Genomic DNA, 21,115 nt, shown 5'->3' with positions numbered 1-21,115 from the left:
TGGGTCGGCAGAGCAATCCTAGTCGGGGCTGCAGTGGCCAGGGTGTCGAACAGGCTATCCGTGTGCTCTGCTAGTTCCTTCACCTCCAGTCCTAAGTTGGATGTCACCCTTTTGAGTAGCTCCTGAGGGGCCCTAAAATTGTACGTTGGTAATGGCGGGGTGGACCCGTGATGGCCTCATATGGGGATAAGGATGATGATGGTACCGCTAGTTGGGGGGGGGGAAGGGGGAGGAGTACGGACTCCCCTTCCTCCAGAGGGAATTCCCTGTCTGGGTCTTGATACTCGGTGACGGAATCAGAGCTTGAGTCCAGTTCCTGCACCGGGTCTGTCAGTGCAGTTGACCACTTCCCTGACACGGTCACCAAGGGCTGGAAGGAATAAAGTCCTAGGCCATCTTGTCTCCCCACAAGTTCCAGTATGGTCATTGGGATGGCCATTGTCCTTGAGGCCAGGCTCCCATCAACAACCCTCCACTCGGTGCTGGTGCATACCTTGACTTCTGTCCTCAGGGCTGAGTACTTGGCTCCCCTTCAGAGACTGAAGAGAACCTCTCTCCTTTCAGGGACCCATAAAGGTGCACCAGAGAGCAGTGACCTTGGGTAAGATTCCCCTGAGCAGCGCCACGTCGGAGGGGAGTGGCATTTGGATGGCGGTGTCTGGCCACGACGTGGGCTACGTGATACTGGGGACCAGTGCCTAATATCTGGTAACCGTCATGGTGTCAGCAAATGGTGCCATGGTAGTGATCGATGCCGAGGAGACGGTAACTGCCGATATGACCCCAATAAGCCTCTCCCTTTATCAGGGACTGGGCTCATGGTGGGGACCAGAGCCAAGATGGCGGGGAGGTGCGCTGCGGGGCTGGCGATCATGGCCTCAGTGTTAAGAAATGGTGCCTGGAAGGAAAGCGGTGCTGATTGGCAACCCATTGTAGAGGACCCATGGCTGGCTTGCCTCTGGAGACAGGAGCCTGCACAGGTTCTGATGCTAAAGGTGCGATAGGTAGCTCAGGGACATCCATTAATTCTCTGATTGCTTGGAAGGCCTAAGGTGTCGATAGCACCATTAGGTTAAGATGCCCCCTTATGCACCCACGGATTGGGGTGGCTCCCTCAGAGGGTTCATGGCCCTAGGTGGAAGATCAGTTCCGACTGCTCCTGGGCAAACAATTTGCCCAATAAGGGACCTTTACTCGGCTCCACCTTCTTGTCCCTCTCCAGTGTGGTGGATCGGCCCTGCTGTTTCTTCTGCCGCTTCTTTGGCTGGTGATGGTGAACAGTGTCCTGAGGTGCTCAGTGCCGGTGGGGCACACCACACTGCTGTCAAGGTGCTTGGCACAGAATCTGAGTGGGCAGATTCCGAGGCCAGTTTCAATGCCACCTCCATTAATAGGACTTTCAAACGCGTGTCCATCTTTCTGAGGGCGCAGCGTGAAGCCCTTATAGATCTTTATACTTGTCTCTCAGGTATGTCTCTCCCAAACACTTCAGATACCAATCATGCAGGTTCTTGAGAGGGAAGGACTTATGGCACGCGGTACATGGTTTAAAGACCAGGGATTGAGGCATGCCCCGTCACTGGGGGCATGTCCCGAAGGGGGACAACTATTCAAAGTACAACTAACTATTCTTTGAGACCTATATAAAACTGACTACAACAATGTAAGAAGACCACTAGACACTTGCAGACGCAAAAGAGGAGCCATTCCAACAACTGTCACTGGTGGAAAGAAGCAACTGAGAGGGCGTAGAGCCAGCAGCACCACATATACTGAGGCAGAAATGCGGCACTCCAGGAGGCATCGGAACCAGCCCTATGGCTACTACTAAGGCAAAAAGATCTCCGACAGCCGTGCACATGGGCACGCACACACCTAGCATGGAATGCACATGAGCACGTACTCGAAGAAGAGGAAAGGATTCTGGTGTCCTGAACACTATCGTGTCCTCACAGAATGTGCAGTAAAGCTCCTGTATAGATAAGGCTATCAGCTCCAACACTTGGCAGATGTGACAACTATTAAGGGCTGGTCTACACTAAACAGTTACCTCAATGTAAGGCAGCTTACGTCCACCTAATTATGTCAATGTCTACACTACAGCCTTCCTCCCGCTGTTGTAAGTGCCCCAGTACACCGACATCATAATTCCATCTCCAAGAGAGGCGTAAGACCTTTATGGCTGTGTAGTTAGGGCAGCAGTGTCTGTGCAGACAGTATTACTTACATGCTGTTGGCTGTCTTGTTAATATCATGGCAGGAGCTGTGAAATTGACAAGAAAGCCAGGCAACTAGAGCCCAACGTTCCCCTGGAGAGCTGGGCAGCTGGATCCCACTCCACACTGGGAGCCAAGGCAAAAAGCCTGGATGGCTGGACCCCGCTCCCCGGGGGCAAGAAGCCCTGGGTGGCTTCTGGTGGCGAATGGGGAGTGGAGGAGAGGCAGCCCACCAGGAGCCCTAGAGCCTGTGGGGCACACACTGCCCCTCTTAGGTCAGTGGAAGCGCTCCTGGTTAGGATGTGCACCACTGACCCAAGGAGGGTAATGTGGATATGCATCACAGCAGTAATTACCACTGCAGTGCCTGTAAGTCAACCCAAAATAGGTCACCTACTCTTACAAACAACTCTTATTGGATAAATAAAAGGCCAACACTAACATCAAAGGCTCAAAGAGATGGCTTGTGAGGGCCCTCAAAACTAGCCAAAGGTCCCATTTTGGGAAGAGCGGCCTGAGTTGGAACTAGGAAGAATTGGAAAGAATCTGGCTACCTATGAATCGTGTGCCAGGAAGCTTGAAGATCCTGCAAATAGCACATCAGTAAGAGCAGACACCTGATTCACAATGGTACTGGGCTAGAGACACTGTCTCTGCCTTCTTGGAGAAACTCAAGAATGGTTGGCATTCCAGAATTTCTGGGATTAAGAGACCTGTCTCTGACACCTCACCCACTAGGTTCCATTTCCCTTGGAAGGGAGCTGATTAGAAGCCCTGATTCTTTCCCCAGGAATCTTAAGACCCACTTTAAGACTTGGGAAAGAGTAAGGGGAGACTTGTGCCCTCACAAATCTCCTCTTTGTTCTGAAAGGGTCTTCTGCGACTGAACCCCTCAGTTGAGGGGTCACAGTCCTCCTCACTTTAAGAGCCTCTCCCTGCTCTGCACTGGGGACTCTGTCCATTTCTTCCCCAGTGGAGTAATAGCTGTCTTGATGAGCAGAGGACTCCATCTGCCTGTCCAACTCTCAGCCTCGGAATATAGCAGTTAGGGACGGAAGGCTGGGTGCAGGCTGGGCACAACTCACCATCTGCCAAGCCTGAGAAGGCTGCCTCACAAATAGAGCATCAATTGGATTTGACCCAGTGCTTTCTGGGCTTCTCTGCCATGCCTGTATAGGGGCGGAATAGCTGGCAGGGACAAACTGCTGTGCAGGCTTCAGGTAAATTAAACCTTAATCCCCTCACTTTCTTCCACTATCACTCCTACACACCTCCACTCAACATTCCCTTTCCCTTCATTTATTTCTCCTTCTGATTCCTTCCTGTCTTTTCTGCTAACCCAACCCACTAACTTCTTAATATTATAACAATAAAATGATAGATAACTAAAAAAAACATACCCAAAATTATAAAAAACTAAACAAAAAACCTGTGGCACTAACATAACATTTACAAGCCATTCTGCTTGTAGGTTATGCGTGAAGTGTTTCAAAGTACTAAGGGTCAGATTTTAAAAAGTATTCACATGCCTAAAGATGCACATAGGCTCCCAGTGGGATTTTCAAAAAAGGCTTGGCGCCTAACTCCTGCTGAAATCAATGCGTATTTGGTATCTAGACACTTCTGAAAATCCCACTAGGCATCTAACTGAATTTTTAAGTGCCTAAATATCTTTTAAAATTTGGCCCTAAATCCCATTTTCAAAAGTGAATTAGGACTCTAAGTCTCACTGAAAATTAGTGGAATTTAGGTGTTTTTGAAAATTGTACCCTCCGTCTCTTTCTCCAATTATACGTCCATCCTGTATGGATGTCCCAATCCCACAAACATCAACTTGACTTCAGTCAGACTACTCACAATCAAAGTTAAGCATGGGCATTAAATGTTTGCTACAGTGGAGCATTATATTATAAACTCTTCAAGATATGGACCATCTATGTTTGTACAGTGCCTGGAAGAACAGGGAACTCATTTTGGGTGGATCTATAGGCATTACAAACATGCAAATAAACATAGCAAAAAAATCCATGTTCAAATATAGTTCCATTCTAAAATAACTGATTTTATGTCAATAAATATTTTCATTTATGAGCCACAATTGTGCGTAGTGAATGGGGGCTGGAAATGAAGGGTAGTAACTTTGTGATAGAATAAACTAACATTGTCAGGGAATTTAGGGATTGTTGCTTCATAACTTGGAGTTGTTGCAGAGACATACATGGGACCCTGCACATACTGTAAAATGTCCGATTGTGCTCCACAAGGCACTTTTTCCCCTGAAGTTTAACTGCGAGATAAAAATGCCACCTTTACTTGTTAGAAGTTTCTCTCCCAAGTTTTGTCTAAGTAACAAAAGACAGTTTAATAATCTTTATTACACCTTCTTTTGGGAAAAGTGGTATTATATTATATCCTTACCTCCAGTTCAAGCTGGGAATGAAGGTTGATGAGTGTACTCCAATTCTTTACTTTTCCGGAAAACGATGACTTTGCTAAAAGCATAGGTACCGTTCTGTGGCCAACCCCAGCTTCAAGAGTTACAATGACTGATTCTATTTTCATATTTAATGTCTCTCCCGTGAGAACCAACTCAGTTTCTGTATTTTTATTTTCATTTTCATTTGACTTTTCAAGAAACCACATTTTTAAATTTTTTATATCTTTCTTATCCCATAAATCTGGAGGAATTGGACTAATCTCTTCTTCTGCAGTCTCTGTAGTTGGAGAAAATGCTGATGTAATAGTAATCACTGTATTTATGATAACTGGTGAAACCTATGAAGGAGAAAAATTGATTATTCAATACTGTTAGTATATGGAAAAAAACATTGAACTGGGTATATGGAAGATCAACAACCACTTTTTAAAGAAATCTCTTGAACTCTTGAACTATTTACTGCTTTCAGTTTCAAAATTAGAATGAATATTTATTATAGCACCTGGTTGTTTCCTTTCTGGGACTGACCACTTTCTCATTTTAGCACTAAGTGCTTTACTTCTCTCTGTGAATAAACTAGAGACAGTTCAGACTTGCTCTGGGATTAAGCCTTGCCCCTTCTGTCTGCCTTCCAGAACAACTTTCAAATCTATAGAAGATTGAAACCTTTAGCTAATAATCTCAGAACAACATAACTGTGTGCATGATTCAGAGATGTGGCAGACTGGAGGAGAATTCAGATCTAGAAAATAATTAACAAGTTTTCCATACCTTTTTCCCGTTTATAAATGGAATGTAATGAGCAGTATGGAGAAATAACAGGGAGGGTGAAGAACAATTATAGATGACAGAAAATGAGTTTCCCCTTTCTCAACGACAATGCTTATGTGGTTTACTTTGGGACTATTACCTGCCAAGGAATGCTTCTCTAGAAGAAAAAACAGATCATACCTGTAGTACTTAATAAAGGCTTTGATCAAAGACTAAGTAGAGCCTTTCAGATTTCTTTTGTTCTGGCCAATCCCCCTCATCCCATAAAACTGGAGTAGAACATTTTGAATTAGTTTTTATCCCCCTGAAATAGGCCTTCACAATGGTATGTAAAGTGTTGGTAATTAGCAGTTTTGCTCTGTTATAGATAACTTGGATAGCTTCATAACAGAAGCATTTCAGATAAGAAAATAAGATTTTCTAAATTTGTTCAAGTAAGTCTCAACTACTTTGCTAGCGTCCAGTTTATTCCACCATTTTTTCTTTTGATGTTGAGGACTGAGACAAAAGGAAGACGACCATCTCCTGGGAAGTATGGAAAGTTACATTTACCTTTGTCAAGGAAAGTATGGGAATGAGGAGGACAAATACTGTGGAAAATATACTAGGGTTGGTCTAAGACTGGTCTCCCTTTGAGGTGATAATGGCCATCAGAAAACAGGTTTTCAACCGACTGATACTCAAGTGAAATGGAGGAGATTCAAGAGCCTTTAAAAACTATGGAAAGGTCACATTATGGATAAAAGAGACAGCTTGCTTGTTTTGACAGATAAGTAACACTAAGAAACTAGATGATGGCCAAAATGTGATTTAGAGGACCCTGCATTTATGGCACTGTTATAATAAGGTCTTAGAGGGTGTCAAATTTTTTATAAAAACATTTTTTATTATTAAAAATACCACTTTTCTCAAAACCAAAATATTTCAGAAAATGTGTCTGTTTTGAACATTACCAAAAAAATTTCAAAACGAACGCTTATTTCTAAATTCTTAAATATTTTTACAGAATTTGTTTTATTTCATTTTTACATTATATGCACTAGAACCAGTATGTCAGAATATACATTATTAGTTGAAATATTCTATTTTTATATTTTAAAAATCATTAAAGGAAGCTGCTACTTAGAACTGTTTGAAACATTTTATCTTCTTGATAAAAGTGTCTTCTTGTTTGTGTTGTAACGAAATAGTGTCAAACTATTTTGAAATGAATTTATGACCTATTCAAAATGAAATTTCGAGCAGCTTTACAATGCATGTTGTGATTGTGCAACAGAGTTTCAAGCCCAGACTACAGCTGTCCAGTAAGAATTCCAATAATGTTCTTATGTCTTTTTTTTCCTCCCCTCAGTGGTTTTAGTTTTGAATATGCTGACTGCTTTTAGATGAATTATGGCTGTCAAGACTAGCCTATTTAGCTGACTTGTTGTGTGTGTCAAACTGAATGCCAGCTTTCAGGGAATGAAACTTACACTTTTTAACGTTCACAAAAAATAAAGGGCAATGATAAAGAAAATATAGCACGAAAGGAAGAAAAGAGAATCTGTCAATCACGCCCAGCTTTGGAAAATTTGCTCACTGAAAATTAATTGCCTTAATTTGGTCACCAAATTTAATTAATGCTTTCCTGACAGTGTAACAAATGAGAATTAGATCAGGGATCCATTTTCAATACAAGGCACGCTGCCAAGGGAAAAAGAAAAGTTGACTGATGGTGGACAAACTCAATAAAATGCAGCTTAGAGACTTTTGGTTGAGAAGAAGAAAGGAGTTTAGCCTGATATTGGACAGAGATCTGGAATTTCTGATACCCTTCAGCACTACATATCTCTGCAAGACTAAATTTTTTGCCCTGACTGCTATTAAAAACTAGTAAAGGGTGAATCTCAGTGTAGGATCGGACCTTCAGCTAAAGCTCACCAATATCTGACCCGACATAAAGCAACTATGTTCTATGAAGCAAGAATATCCTTGTCATTAATGACACAACATTTTCTCTGAGAGTGACTCAAAATGTATTTTTTTCATTTACAGTTTGTAAAAAGGTAAGCACAGTAAACTTTGGCTTGTGTTCAACTACAACCCAGATAAGAATTAGCAGGAACTCTGAACTGAAATTAGATAAATTAAAAAGTCACACCACTGATTTACTTCCGTGACATATCTAAATATAACAAGATGTAATTTGACATATTTAATTGTTTCTTATAACCTGAGTAACATGAAGACAAATTATCATCACTACTTCAGTGTGCTTTTTGATTCAGTGTCTCAAAACCTCAGATGTTTAAAACAGATGTTATAATCTAACGTTTTAGGCTTCCTTAGACATTTGAGTCCAGAAATATTTAAGTAAAGTAAGGCCTAAAACGAATGTGTACAAAAAGGATCAATTTGCAGGTGATACCACAAACATCAATTGTTTTTAAGAAAGTGGATCATGAATCAACAAAGTTTGGTAACAATTGCTCTAATAGTAGTCACGAAAAGATTTTAGCATTGATTGAAGATGTGAATGATTAGAGTGAGCAAAGAAATATATCACCCAACCTCTAATATCACCCTTTTTGTTAATACTTCCCCCCTTTCAATAATCAGACTATCAGGCTCAGGTAGGGCTCCCTGTTACAAGAGGTCCCGCCTTTTGATGAACGATGTGATAGACACTGTGAGTTTACTAAATTTGAGAATAATGGCTGCCTTCACCATCTGAGAACTGTGATTTATTGTTTCCTTCCACTTATCTTTTGCTTCCCAGATGTGGTATGGGGTAGCAGTGGCATGATGAAGGAGATAAATTTACTCAGTTCGGCCAACATTTGTGCAAGGTCATTCATTTAAGTGTCCTTTGGTTTGCTTCCCATATGAAAAGGAGTTTTGGTGTGGTATTTTTTCTGGATGTGAACAGATCTTCCTGTTAATTGCTGAAGTTCTGAGACATTATCTATTCTAGAATATTTCTTGTTACTTATTTTAATAGAGTTTACAATCATCATGCTGCCCAAACCAGAAGTTCTCTGTTGTACGTTTCCAAAATGTATGGCAATGGGGATGAAGTGCAGAAAGCAAACCAGACAGGCCGCCTAAGCACCGTACTATGTGTACTATGCAATGCTGATTGCATGATTATTTACATAGATGAGGTTACATCAAGTGACTCCATTCCACACTGGTGCTGCATTAACACAACTGCAGCACGCCACTTTTCAACACAGAAAATTCTCCCATTGGCACACAGGTGATCAGGCTTCAGTTTTGGATTAGACTTGCTTCAATCAAGTGAGCCACCGGGGCCTCTTTCACTATACCAAACAGACCAAACTGCAGCTAGTATGTCAAATTTCTCTAGTGTAGAAAAGGCCTCAGTGATATATTTGAGCAGTTCTCACATTTAGCTCCCACCTGACCCTCTAAAATCTATGTGGGACATGTTCATAATATATTTAAAACAAGAGCAGGAAAAAATATAATTTCCAATAACTTGGTATAGCTAAATCTTTCTTTTCACAAGCAACTATATCTGGTGGAAGTAGTGTGATTTTTGTTCAGACCCATTATATGGGTCACTGTACTGCATATAAAAATGTGGCAACAAGATTGGAGTAAACATGAAAGGCTTGCTTTTTTTCCCCCCAATATAGTAAGCAAGACTAAGAACATGTTTAGTTTTAGTTACATCAAAATTTTAAAACTAAAGCAGTAACTTTAAAAAACAACCAGGGAGGAAAGGGAAGACAGGTCAAAAAAACCAAAAAACATTTCAACCTACCTTTATTGTTAGGGATTTAATTGATAGCTCAGCCATTTGTGGATTAGTACCTGACTGCACCATTTCGAAGAAAAAATCACAAGGCTGCAATACCTGAATAAGAAAGAATTCATGGTCAACTCTAAAAATATATAGTAACTAGAGTAAAAATACATGCTTAGCTAGAAAAATAGCTCTGCTAAAATACCATGAGGAAGATTTAAAGGAAAGAATTACTTGTGATAATTCTGTTGGTTCATTAAAAACTGACTAGTAATATTAGTATCCATTTTGATATAAGAAAAAAACCAAAAGTGAATGGAGGAAACAATATTTCAGCCTTACAAGGCTGTTAGTCACTCAATATCAAAAGTGTGATATCAAAAGAATGATAGGAAAAGGTATCCATTCTTACCTGAAAATGTCCTTTTACTTTGAGTAGTAAGACCTACAGAGCCATTACAAGGGTCCTTCAGCCTGCTTGCCACTTGGGATCAGAATCAGACATGTCAATCTGTCTGCCCTGCTCTTTATCTCCTGGGTTGGAGGCACGAGGAGAGCAAGGGAGCATGTGTGAATCAATAGACACTACTTCCAAAGTTCTGCAGCTCCGGGCACATGCATACCCCAAATGGAATATGCATAGGGACCAGTACTCATAGAAGAACCATCTCTCTCTCTTACAATCTTCTTAGGGTGTACAAGGAGGGATAAATAGCTATAATTTGTCCAGGGCAGCTACACACCTCCTAAACATAGTTGCATAATACTCAATACTCTATCAGCTGAAGGAGTCTTTCTTCTTATTTTTTAAAATTTATGTGTGCACGTGTACATATAAAAATAAGACTACTTGATTCTGTAACTTACTTGAACTGCTGGCCCTCTCTCCTAAGGATGAAGAATTCCCTTTGTAGTTCATGCATGTACAGAGGTGTATGACCTGGTCTTTTTTGCATTGATCTGTCATGCTGCATTCAGAGGGTGAGCAGGAGAATCTGGCATTGGTGATCATTCCCAATGCTGTATTTTGTAAGGGTGAACAGGGAAACAAAGCTGATTTTATTATTCATTTACGTCTCCCTTTGGGAGTTTGTCCCCATAAAAAATGGTTACTTACCATCTTTGAGGCACAGGTGCAGATGTGCATTCCACTCAGGTGTGCGCATACCCAGCACTCTGAAGCGGGAGAACTTTGCTTGATAGCACCCACTGGGCGGCACTTGTACCGTCTAGCCCACATAGCCCCTCCCATGGCTATATAAGGGCAACACACTGCGACCTGCCTCAGTTCCTTTGCACTGGAATCCAAGGCTGGAGATTCCAATGCAGAGGACACGGGTGGAGGGGGGAAGAGGGGTGTTTCATCATGAACTAAAGATCTGCACCCACATCTCAAAGAACAACAGTTACAATACAGATAAATAACTGTTTTCTTCTTCAAGTGGTTGAAAACATGTATTCCATTCAGGTGACTCATAAGCAGTTCCAGTAGGTGATAGGGTTCAGAGTCTACTTAAACAATGACTATGTAACTGCCTTCCCAAAGTCTGCATGTGACCTGCATGCTGTAGTAATAGCATAGTATTTGGTTAACGTACGCCCTGAAGACCATGTAGCAGACCCGCAAGTATCTAACATTGAAAGATTGCTGACAAATATGATCAATGTCACTTGGACTCTTGTTGAATGAACCTATAATGTCCATGGGGGCATAGTTTGAGCTACTCCATAAGCTGTGGTAATACAGGAAGTTATCTACCTGGAAATAGTCTGTGTAGAGACCAGCTGATCTTTCATCCAATCTGCATAGGAGACAACAAGCCAAGGTGATGAACAAAATGGTTTAGTCCTTTCCAGATAGAACATCAAGCACCGCCTGACATCTAACATATGGAGACATTGATCATCCGCATTTCAGTGCTGCTTAGGAAAGAATATAGGCAACTCAGTAATTTGGTTAAGATGAAATTGTAAAACCACCTTGGACTAAAACTTTAGATGTAGTCTTAAGGACATTTTATCTTTGAAGAACTGAATATATGAAGGTTCTACTATTATGGCTTGTAATTTACTGACTCTTCTTGTGGACATTATAGCCACAAGAAAAGCTGTCTTTTAGGGATAAAGAGACAATGAGCAGATTGCTATTGGCTCAAATGGAGGACCCCTTACGGCAGCCAGCATACTATTAAGGTCCCATAATGAGATTATTTCCTTCACAGGTGGACAATACCTTTCAGAAATCTCACTACCATGGAGTTTGAAAAAACAGACTTCCCCTGAACTTGAGGACAGAACATCTGAGAGTGCTGCCATCTGAATCCTCAATGAGTTAAGAGCCATACCAGAAGATTTCAAATGTAACAAGTAGCCCACAATGTCCTGAACATGAGCTGACATGGGTTGAACTCCCTTTGATATTGACCAAACTGAAAAATGCTTCCATTTTCCCAAATAAGTAGATGGTTTTCTACCACTAAGCAAGATCCTCGTGCTTCCATGCATTGCTCTTACTCATAAATCGAACCACGTACCATCCACAGCGGGAAGCACAGATTATTCAGCGCTGGATGAACAACCTGGCCATGGTGCTGAGTCAGCACATCGGGAACGAGAGTAAGAGATCTGGGAGGTCAGACAGACAGAGAAGGCTGTAGAACCAATAGTATCCTGGCCAAACTGGCACAATAAGTATCAGTCTGGCATGGTCCAACTTCAAGTTTGAGGATAACCTGAGAGGTAAGAGGGATGGGGGGAAAGGCATACATCAGGTCTATTCCCCAGTTCAGATGGAAAGCATCTGTTAGAGACCCTAGACCGAGTCCTGCTTGGGAATAAAATTGACAGTACTGGTCATCATTTGTTGCAAACAGGTTGACCTATAAAATGCCCAATTCACTGAACATGGACCTTACCACATTGCTCTTTAGAGACCACTCATGGTTGCTGAACAAAGTCCTGTTGAGATAATCAGCCAAATGGCTTTGAGAGTTGGTAAGTGTGCCACTGTGGGTACGAGGTCTTCCTTGACATAGAAATGCCAAACTTTGTTTCCTGACAAAGCTGGTTGGAGTGGGTTCCTCCTTGCTTGTTCACATAACATATTACAGTGATATTGTTGGTGAATATGTGAACAGTTGCTCCCTCGATTTGATCCCAGAATGCACAACATGCATTGTAAATGTCATACGTTGATGCAGAATAACACTTCCTTCTCTGACCACAAACCATGAACCTTTAACATTTCTAGATGCACTCCCCACCTATTATGGAGACTTTGGTGACTATATTTCTGGTTGGCAGAGGACAGGCAAAGGGAATACCCTTGCAACATTGTTCCATTCTGCTCACCACTGTAGAGAATCCAGTATCTCTAGATGCACTCAGACAAGCCTGTCCAATGATTAGCAGCTCAAATGATAGACCAGCTTCAGCTATGACTGAAAAGGATGAAAAGACAATCTCACATGCTGAACCACATAAGTGCAGGTGGTCATAAATTAGAGTAACTTCAGGTATGCATGGACGTGGTTGAAAGATGAGACTGCAGATCCAGGCAAAGGCAACACATTGCCTGGAATCGCTCATGTGAGAGAAGGCCCCAAATTCATGAAGTGTAGTAGCCCAATGAGCCTGATTTTTTGAGTTACAGTCAACATCAGCATTGCTTTGGTCAAAATCAACTCCATTCTATGGAAGAGGTTCAGTGTGAACTGGACACATCCAAGGATTTATTCCTCAGAACTCCCTCGCACTAGTCAATTGTATAGGTTCGTGAAATCATGAATTCCCCGCCTTCTGAGATAGGCTATTACCACAATTATGCATTTGGTAAATATGCATGGGGCAGAGGATGGGCCAAACAGGAGATCCATGTACTGATAGTGTTGACAGGTGATAATGAATCTCAGGAACTTTCTGTGCTCTGGGAAAATTGGTACATGGAATAAGGCATCCTGAAGATTAAGAGCAACAAACCAGTAATTGTGACTCAATGCAGGAAGAATAGTAAGGCAGGGTTTATTTGTCTCTCCTCCCGCGTATGGGCCCCTTCTGGCTTTCTCAAGGAAGGTACATGCCTGAGGCTCAATAACGGGTTCCCAAGACGCAATATCCTTCTCTACTGTGTGGGCTGTATATGAACCAGACAGGTTTGTGTTTCTCCTGATGGTCTCAGTGCAGGATATGACTAGGAATTCTTGAGGAGGCTGTTATAGAGGTGGCAGCAGGAGGAGGAAGCTGGACCTTAAGGTTCCTTATTGCATTCTCTGGAGCCTGGGAATTAGACAAACATTACTGAGCCTAAATGCTAATCTAAACATTTGAAACAAAGTTTGGAATTTCCCACAGAAAAGCTCTGCAGTTAGTAGGGCTGGTTTTTTTCTTCTGCAGAGAAAGAAAAAAAAATGAAGGGATCTTCAGGGACAGAGTATTCCCCTGCTCCCAATCACTGACAGGTCTAGGTTTGCCCCAGACTGCAAGCAGGCTGAAGTGCCATTGTAACACATCTGTGGACCTTAACACAAAGAAGAAATTTAAATTGTACCATTGGCAGTCTAAATTCTCATTGCAAAAAACCTGGAGCATGACTTCCCTTTTCCTCCCACTGATGTTTCTAAGGAAAATTCACACACCAAAAATGTTCTAAATTTATCAAAAAGCTTTGGAAAGTGAGACAGTGTCCAGAGTGCATTCCCATAAACATGTTAATTGTATGTTTAGGTTATATGGGAACTATAACATTTTCTTCTCTTAGAATCACAACTTTTAGTTATAAGAAAAAACAAAAGCCACAAATTGGAATAGCACAATTACAAACCCTGTACAAGAACAAAGAATGATTCCCGCCCCCCCCAAAAAAGCACTACTAGCACTAGCAGCTATACTTCTGAAAAACAAATGAAACTATCGCAGATCTTTATGACCCCTCCACTAACTCAGAGAGCAAACATACTAACAGTATAAAATGCTGTAGCATAACCAGAGACTGCCAGATGGCTATTCACTCAAGAATGATTTTTCCCAAACATTTTAAACATGAAACACAAACTATGATTCATTTTTTATATACATCAGCCAAAGGAAAGGATTTACAACACCAATTATATTGTAATTTGTAAACACTCAGATTATATTTAAAAGGAAAACTCACTGTAGTGATGTTCCCTTTTCTCTTTTCTGCAAGAAAGGGGCAGGCTTTCATCTGTATGTCTTTAACAGCAGCTGTCATTTTATACATTTGAGGGCTGTTCTTAATGAAGATCTCACACTGCGTTGTAACCACCAATGCAGGAGCTTCACTTCTTGTTAAATCAGCCACAAACACTATCTCTGGGTTTTTAACAACAATGTTCACTTCCATTGAAGATACTGGCTGCACAGATGCTGAAAAAAAACCCCAAAAACACTTAAGTTAAACCTATCGCTTGAACACACCAAGAAATTACTATAACTATATTGACATCTATGTTTACATATATACTATATATCTCTTTGTTTTTGAGCAAAAATTCACTTTTAAGTGGGCTTAGAAGAATTCCTTTTAAATAGTTAGTCATGAGTAAAAATCTATTTCAACTGACACACAGATCAAAGAAAAACATATCCACTGATGATAGTTGGTGAGTGCAGCCTCCCCTGCACCTAGCACCTGCAGGGATTTAATAGTCCAGGCCCTGAGCTGTGCAGGGAACCCCTTGCAGACCCGCTGTCACAGCTCTGCTTACACACTCACTGGCTGGGTGTGCTGGAGGCCCATCCACTGCCCCCAAGGCTGGAGCTGTTCAGAAGTGAGGTGGCCTCCCCTGCGGCCAAGGGCTCATCATCTTCAACACAGTCTGCTCAGGGGTCTCTGCTCCATCTGACCAAGACCACACCCTTGCCTGCACATTGCACCCGCAGGAATCTGGTATCTTGGGCCCCTCAGTCACAGAGGAAATCCCCTATCACAGCTCTGCTCACTTCACTCACCAGCTGGGAGTGTGGGGAACTGTCCAATGCCCCCAGGCTGGAGCTATTCAGCAGCAGGTTGGCCAGCCTCCCCCATGGCTGGGAGCTCATCCTCCTCATCATGATCCTAGTGGGACCAGGATACTTCCTGCGATGTTGGCCAGGAAGCTGAGCCAGGTCCACTCACTGGGAGCAGTGGCGATCACATGACCAAGGGGCAGCACATAGTGCTGGAACTGCAGATCTGATTAATGAGCCTGTGCTTTGGGATCAAAGTTCAGGAAGCAGAGGCTCAACTGCACTAATACAGTAAGGGAGTCCACGTTGGTTGTTTTATGTCAGTAATGGGTTGCAAAAGAAAACCCCTAGAGGAATACTGCAGCAAATACTCTGACCTCAAATTTAAAATGGTGAAACACTCTGGAAAGAAAAATGAGGCCATTTTGTGCTGCAAAATTTTTAAAACAAATTTCTCGAAAAGCAAACTATATTGCTGAACATTTAAACAGTAAATCTAATTTGAAAATAAAAGGAAATCAAGTAAAGGTAACCGAAGTGTTAACAGAAGCCTGTTTGGGAAGAATGAGACAAAAGAAAAAGCTGTGGATTTTTCCACACGATTTTGTGCATGCATGGCACCTTGAGGTGATTCTAATTAACCGTGTCCTGGTGAGTTTTTCTGAGTCTCAGAGTTGAGCATTTCCCCTGGTATAGTCTTCTGCAACTGAGTCAGAGTTGAGCAATCCTCATTGTGTGGTGTTTGCACAACTCTCTTGCAGAAATTTAAATCCCTTGTTTACAATTCCCTGATGATTAATGGTCATTAAATACACACTGGGTGTTGATCACCTACTTTGTCATCATCACTGGAGAGTTAGCAGTGGGCGACACCCAAACTCACAAATATATTTCAATAACAACCACACAGCAAAATCTGATAACTTCATACATACTAACGATATACATATTTTGATAGAACGTGTTTCAGATCATGACCTTTCATATGATATCTTGCACAGCATGCTTTGTATGAAATATCACAATCATATATGAATACTTAATATGGTGATTACAGAGTGCTAGTTTGGGGTACAGTGTGTTACATCCACATCTGCTGCACATTCCACGTATTGCTCATCTTTTGAATGCAGCCATCAAATCTGCAATCAAAATGTATGTGTTCAACTACAATTAATTTGTGGTACATTTTCTAGCAATATTGAAACATGCCAGCATGCAAAGGTGACCATTTTTTAAAGTTTCTGCAAGCAACAACGTGAGCCTATCATGTTTGCATGCCTCATATTGTTCCTCTGCACTGGTTTTCCTGGCTCAAAACAGCAAAATTCATTCATGCACATTGGGACAGTGTGACAGACTCTCTCATTAAAGAAGAGGATGTGGTCACTTCACAAAAGGCAATGAAATTATGCTAGATGGCCAAGGGCAATGGAAATAATTGAAAACTGCACTGCAGGTTATCTTTTCTTTGTGCACTTTTGGGAAAAATCTACAGGACTCATTTGCAAATGGAAACAAATGAACCCAATGCATCACATTGATACACTGCATAACTGATTTACAAGTTGCTGCTGATGTACATAATTCCTTTGAAAAAGTGGAACTCAAGTCAGTGGGCTCCAAAAGGCCATTCCTTTAATCTCCAAAGTATTCTTTCACATCATAATTCCAAAACAAACTGAAGAAAACTGTATCCTGCAATGTACCCAATAGACTTTATGGAATAGGATCTCTTTTGCCAACTGAAAGGGTTTGATCTAATTTTTTAGGCTCATATATCACACAATTTTAGCAACCATGAAAATATCCTGCATATTTTCTCTTGCAAGGCAGAAAAGTCCAAGCACAATTTTGACTTGTACTTGACATCATAACAACACCTGAATAATGGAGAAATGAAACCCAGTCACTGCTTGTCATGTCCATTGGGGCATTATGTGCATTCACAGTGCCAGTAACTGCAGTGTCACTAGGATCATTCAGCCTGTTCAAAGAAGTTTATAGACAAATATTACATGATCCTCTCCAAAGACCAAGGCACCTCAACGTTTTGTACAACAAATTTGGAGAGCTTTCAAAATCTGGAATCACCAATTACATAATTACATAAATAATTACAGATTCCAGTAATTATCACAAAAATACAGAGAGTATAAGCCATAAACACAGCCACACTTACTAAATTGGTTTGCAACAAAAAACAGTATACTAAGGGAGAGAAATATTATTGACCTGAGTGGTTACCCAATTTTCGGGGTCTAGAGGGGTCTGTTAGGAAAAGAAATTGACAGAATCAGTTATTTCTTTGATGCAATCCTACAGATGCAAAGTGGGTGAGATAATATATTTTATTGGACCAACCTCTGTTGGTGGGAGAGGTAAATTTTTGAGCTACACAGATCTCTTCCTCAGGTCTGGTAAAGGTACTCAGAGTGTCATAGTTTAGTAGAACAGATAGGTTGGCCTAAGTAATTAGCACATATTCTAAGGGACCATTCAAGGTGAAGTGGTTTTGAGTGATGGCTCCTATTGTTTGAATTATCAAATTCTATAAGGGAGCTTGATTGTTTCTTACATTTAACTTAAAATGAAGGGGAGTGGTTGCACATCCCTTTCCAGTTTCAGTGAGGTTTTACTCAACCTCCAGCGCATAACATTATACTCATGTTGCAAAAAAAGGCAAATGTAATTCTGTGATGTATTAACAGGAGAGTCGTATAAAAGACCCAGGTGGTTATTGTTCTGCTCTATTCAGCACTGGAGTACTCTGTCCCGTTTTGGACATCACACTAACAGAGGACAGAGAACAGCAACAAAAATTAGAAGGGGTTTAGAAACCATAACCTATGAGGATATGTTGAAAGAACTGGGCATTTTTAATCTAGAGAAGACAAGACTGGGTGGGGGGATGGATGGATGACATAATAGTTTTCAAATATGTGAAAGGTTTTTAGAAAGAGGCTGGTGATCAGTTATTCTCCCAGTCCACTGACAATAGGACAAAAAGTGTTTGGCTTCATTTGTAGCAAGGAGATCTAGGTTATACATTAAGAAAAACCTTCTAATTAGTTGGATAGTTAGGCACTGGACCAGGTTACCTAGAGGTTGTGGAATCCCCGTCAGGGATTTTTAAGAGTCAGTGAGATAAACATCTGTCAGGTATGGCTTGGATATACTTAATCCTGCCTCACTCCAGGGGGCTGGACTAGAATGACCTCTTGACGTCCTTTCCAAACTTACATTTCTACACTACTATGAAATGCAACACATAGCCAAGGATCTTTGATATTGGAAACCACACACTAGGTCCAGATTGTGCCGGGTTGCCCATATCAAGAACCTCTTCAATTTACGACATATATCTTTCTTGTAGAAGATTTCCTGCTCTGCATCAGGATTTCCTGAACCAGAAAGGAGAAGTCTCTTTCAGTTGCACTCAACCAGCCAAGAGCTTTTCCATCATAGACTGAGTCTGGATGTAACATCTGATCATGGCTCTGTGATGACAGGTCCAGGTATTCTGGGGAGCTGAATAAGCAGGTGAATGGGCATCTATAGCAGGTCCGTCAGTCAAAAAACGTTTCAGCCAATAAGGGGCTACAAGGATAAATGTGGCTCTGTACTACCTGATTGTGGCTGTCATCCTAGGATTCAGGGGAATTGGCGGACATACAGGACTGGCATACAGTAGAAGGAAGGCATTTGGTAAAGAACCCAGTCTGTCGCCCTCTGTGGAGTAAAGATTCCCACACTTAGTATTGTAAAGGATGACAAGTAGGTTTGTTATGGGATACCTCACTAATTGAGTATCGGCTGCAAGATGGACCTCTGCAATGACAACTTGTGGATGGTGATGTGTTGTCTGCATAGGAAGAAAACTAACAACAAGGAATCTGTCCTCGGGAAGATGAGCTCACTAACTTGGAATCGATCACGGCTCCTATGAATTCTATTTTCTTTGATGGAGTAAGGAACTATTTTTCATAGTTCATCAGAAGGCCTAACAGGACAAAGAGGGAGAGGTAACATTTTGGATTTGCCACACTCTTGCTTGGATCTCACCCCTGATCAGTCAGATGTCCAGGTACAGGTAAATATGAATACCTTTCCTCCTATGTGTGTAGCTACCCCATCACTAGACATTTCATGAATATTCTTGGTGTCATCGAGAGTCCGAATGGCAGAACCTTGTACAGGTGATAGCTGGGCCCGACTGTGAATCTCAGGTGCTTCCTGTGGACTGGTTGGATAGCTATATGAAAGTATTTATCCTGAAAGCTGAGAGCCATGAGCCAGTCTTGAGACTGGGATGGAATGATGGGGGCAAATGTTGCAATCTTCAATCTGAGGCAACAATTTGTTCGTTCAGACTACTCATGTCTAAGATAGGATCAAGACCCACTTTTCTTGTTTGGAATGAGGAACTAAGCAACGAGGTCACTTCTGTTTATAACAGGCTTTTTTGAGAAGGGTCTCTGAATGGCTGGTAGTACTATGATTCCTACCTCAAAAGCTATACAATAAAAATTCTTTAAAAGGAGTATAGCTTTTTTAACTATTCTACAAATGTTCATTCACGTCTTCCTTCTCTTTGCATACAGGATGATTATCACTTTTTGATTAACAAACAGCAGGAATAAAAACAATTCTTCCCCAAAGAACCAGACAACTTTTTCTACTTCTCAAAGCTAACCCTCCTGCAGCTTAGTAAAAGAGGAGGTGTGACACACTGCACCCCCATGAATTGAGTATCATTCATTTTCACCCTTATAGTGTAATTGTGTATTGTTAAATGCAAAGTATGTCATGTAAGATGTTTTTGGAATGTTCATGGCATAATCAAAATTATTGTTATAGTAATATGTTTGTCGCAATGTCATTTGTATGGTTATGAGGCTTCGCTATGTAATATTCCCAAATATGCGTCTCATGGCTTGAGACAGACCTTGGCAAAACTCTACAGAGCTGAGGAGCAATTTGCACCTCATTAGGACTTGTATAGAACAACCCAGTTCAGCATTCCAGGAACAAAGGACTAGCCCAGACATCAACAAACGAATCCACAAAGGACCACAGTGACTCAGGGCATGGAGGGAACCATACGTGGACATTGCTTGTCACCTAACCCTAAAGGGGGGGGGGGGGGGCAAAGCCCCAGAGGGGAGAAGGAACTTTTTAAAAAGGAGAAACATTTTCCTGCTCTCTCTCTCTTCCACCTCCATCTACAAACACCACCAAGCAACTGAAGTGCTGATCACAAGGAGAGGGCCAGGTTGGAGACAGCTCAGCTAGCCTGTGATGAGAATCATCTGATTTGTTAGGCTGCTGAAAGTGTTAATCTTAATTTTTAGAATGCAATTTGCCTTTTATTTTCTCTTGATCAAATCTGACCTGCTTTCCTCTGACTTATAATCACTTAAAATCTTTCTGTACTTAATAAATTTGTTTGTTTTATTTAAAGCAGTGAATTTGGTTTAAGGTGTGTAAGAGACTTCATTTGAAGTGACAAGGCTGGTACATATCAATTTCTTTGATAAACTGATGAACATATGAGCTTGCAGTGTTCAGTGGGTAACATTGAACATTTTAAGATGGCAGTTCCTAGGGTTGCATCTCGGACTGGGGATATTGGCTGGGGTCATACTATTGCATAATCCTATGAGTGGCTGGCTATGAGTGGTGCTGAAGATGTCCTGGATTGGCACCTAAGTGAAGAATGCTGATAATGATGCTTGAACTCTTGTGGAATAAGCCGTCACAATGGCTAGAGGCATGAAGTTAGCCTGCTCACAGCAGACCTTGATACAGGCGGTTATCTGGGACAAGAACTTTTGGGATAACACCAGTAGGCCTTTCATACTGTCAGTTATCGCTATAAAGAGCTGCGTGGACTTGCAAAAGAGCTTAGTCCTCTCGATAGAGAAGACTAGTGCTCTTCTAACATCCAGAGTGTGGGCTTCCTTTCCTCAG

The 21,115-nt window shown here is 41.5% G+C and overlaps 1 protein-coding gene across 2 annotated transcripts in view; it reads right to left on the bottom strand.

Annotated features, from left to right (window-relative positions):
- VPS13A (vacuolar protein sorting 13 homolog A) overlaps window positions 1-21,115 on the bottom strand; it is a 271,467-nt gene that overhangs the window by 114,340 nt on the left and 136,012 nt on the right. For both annotated transcript variants that reach the window (XM_067568877.1, XM_067568878.1), the window contains exons 39-41: window positions 14,328-14,560; window positions 9,194-9,286; window positions 4,635-4,991 (exon numbers count right to left, since the gene is read on the bottom strand). In XM_067568877.1, the coding sequence (XP_067424978.1) occupies window positions 4,635-4,991; window positions 9,194-9,286; window positions 14,328-14,560 (683 nt within the window). The remainder of the gene's footprint in view (window positions 1-4,634; window positions 4,992-9,193; window positions 9,287-14,327; window positions 14,561-21,115) is intronic.

The sequence above is a fragment of the Emydura macquarii genome, unplaced genomic scaffold (genome assembly GCF_026122565.2).
Source record: "Emydura macquarii macquarii isolate MOO-44397 ecotype Brisbane River unplaced genomic scaffold, CSIRO-AGI_Emac_v2 contig_2897, whole genome shotgun sequence".
NCBI lineage: Eukaryota > Metazoa > Chordata > Testudines > Chelidae > Emydura > Emydura macquarii.
The sequence above is the reverse complement of the archived record's forward strand: the minus strand, read 5'-3'. Positions and strand labels throughout refer to the sequence as shown.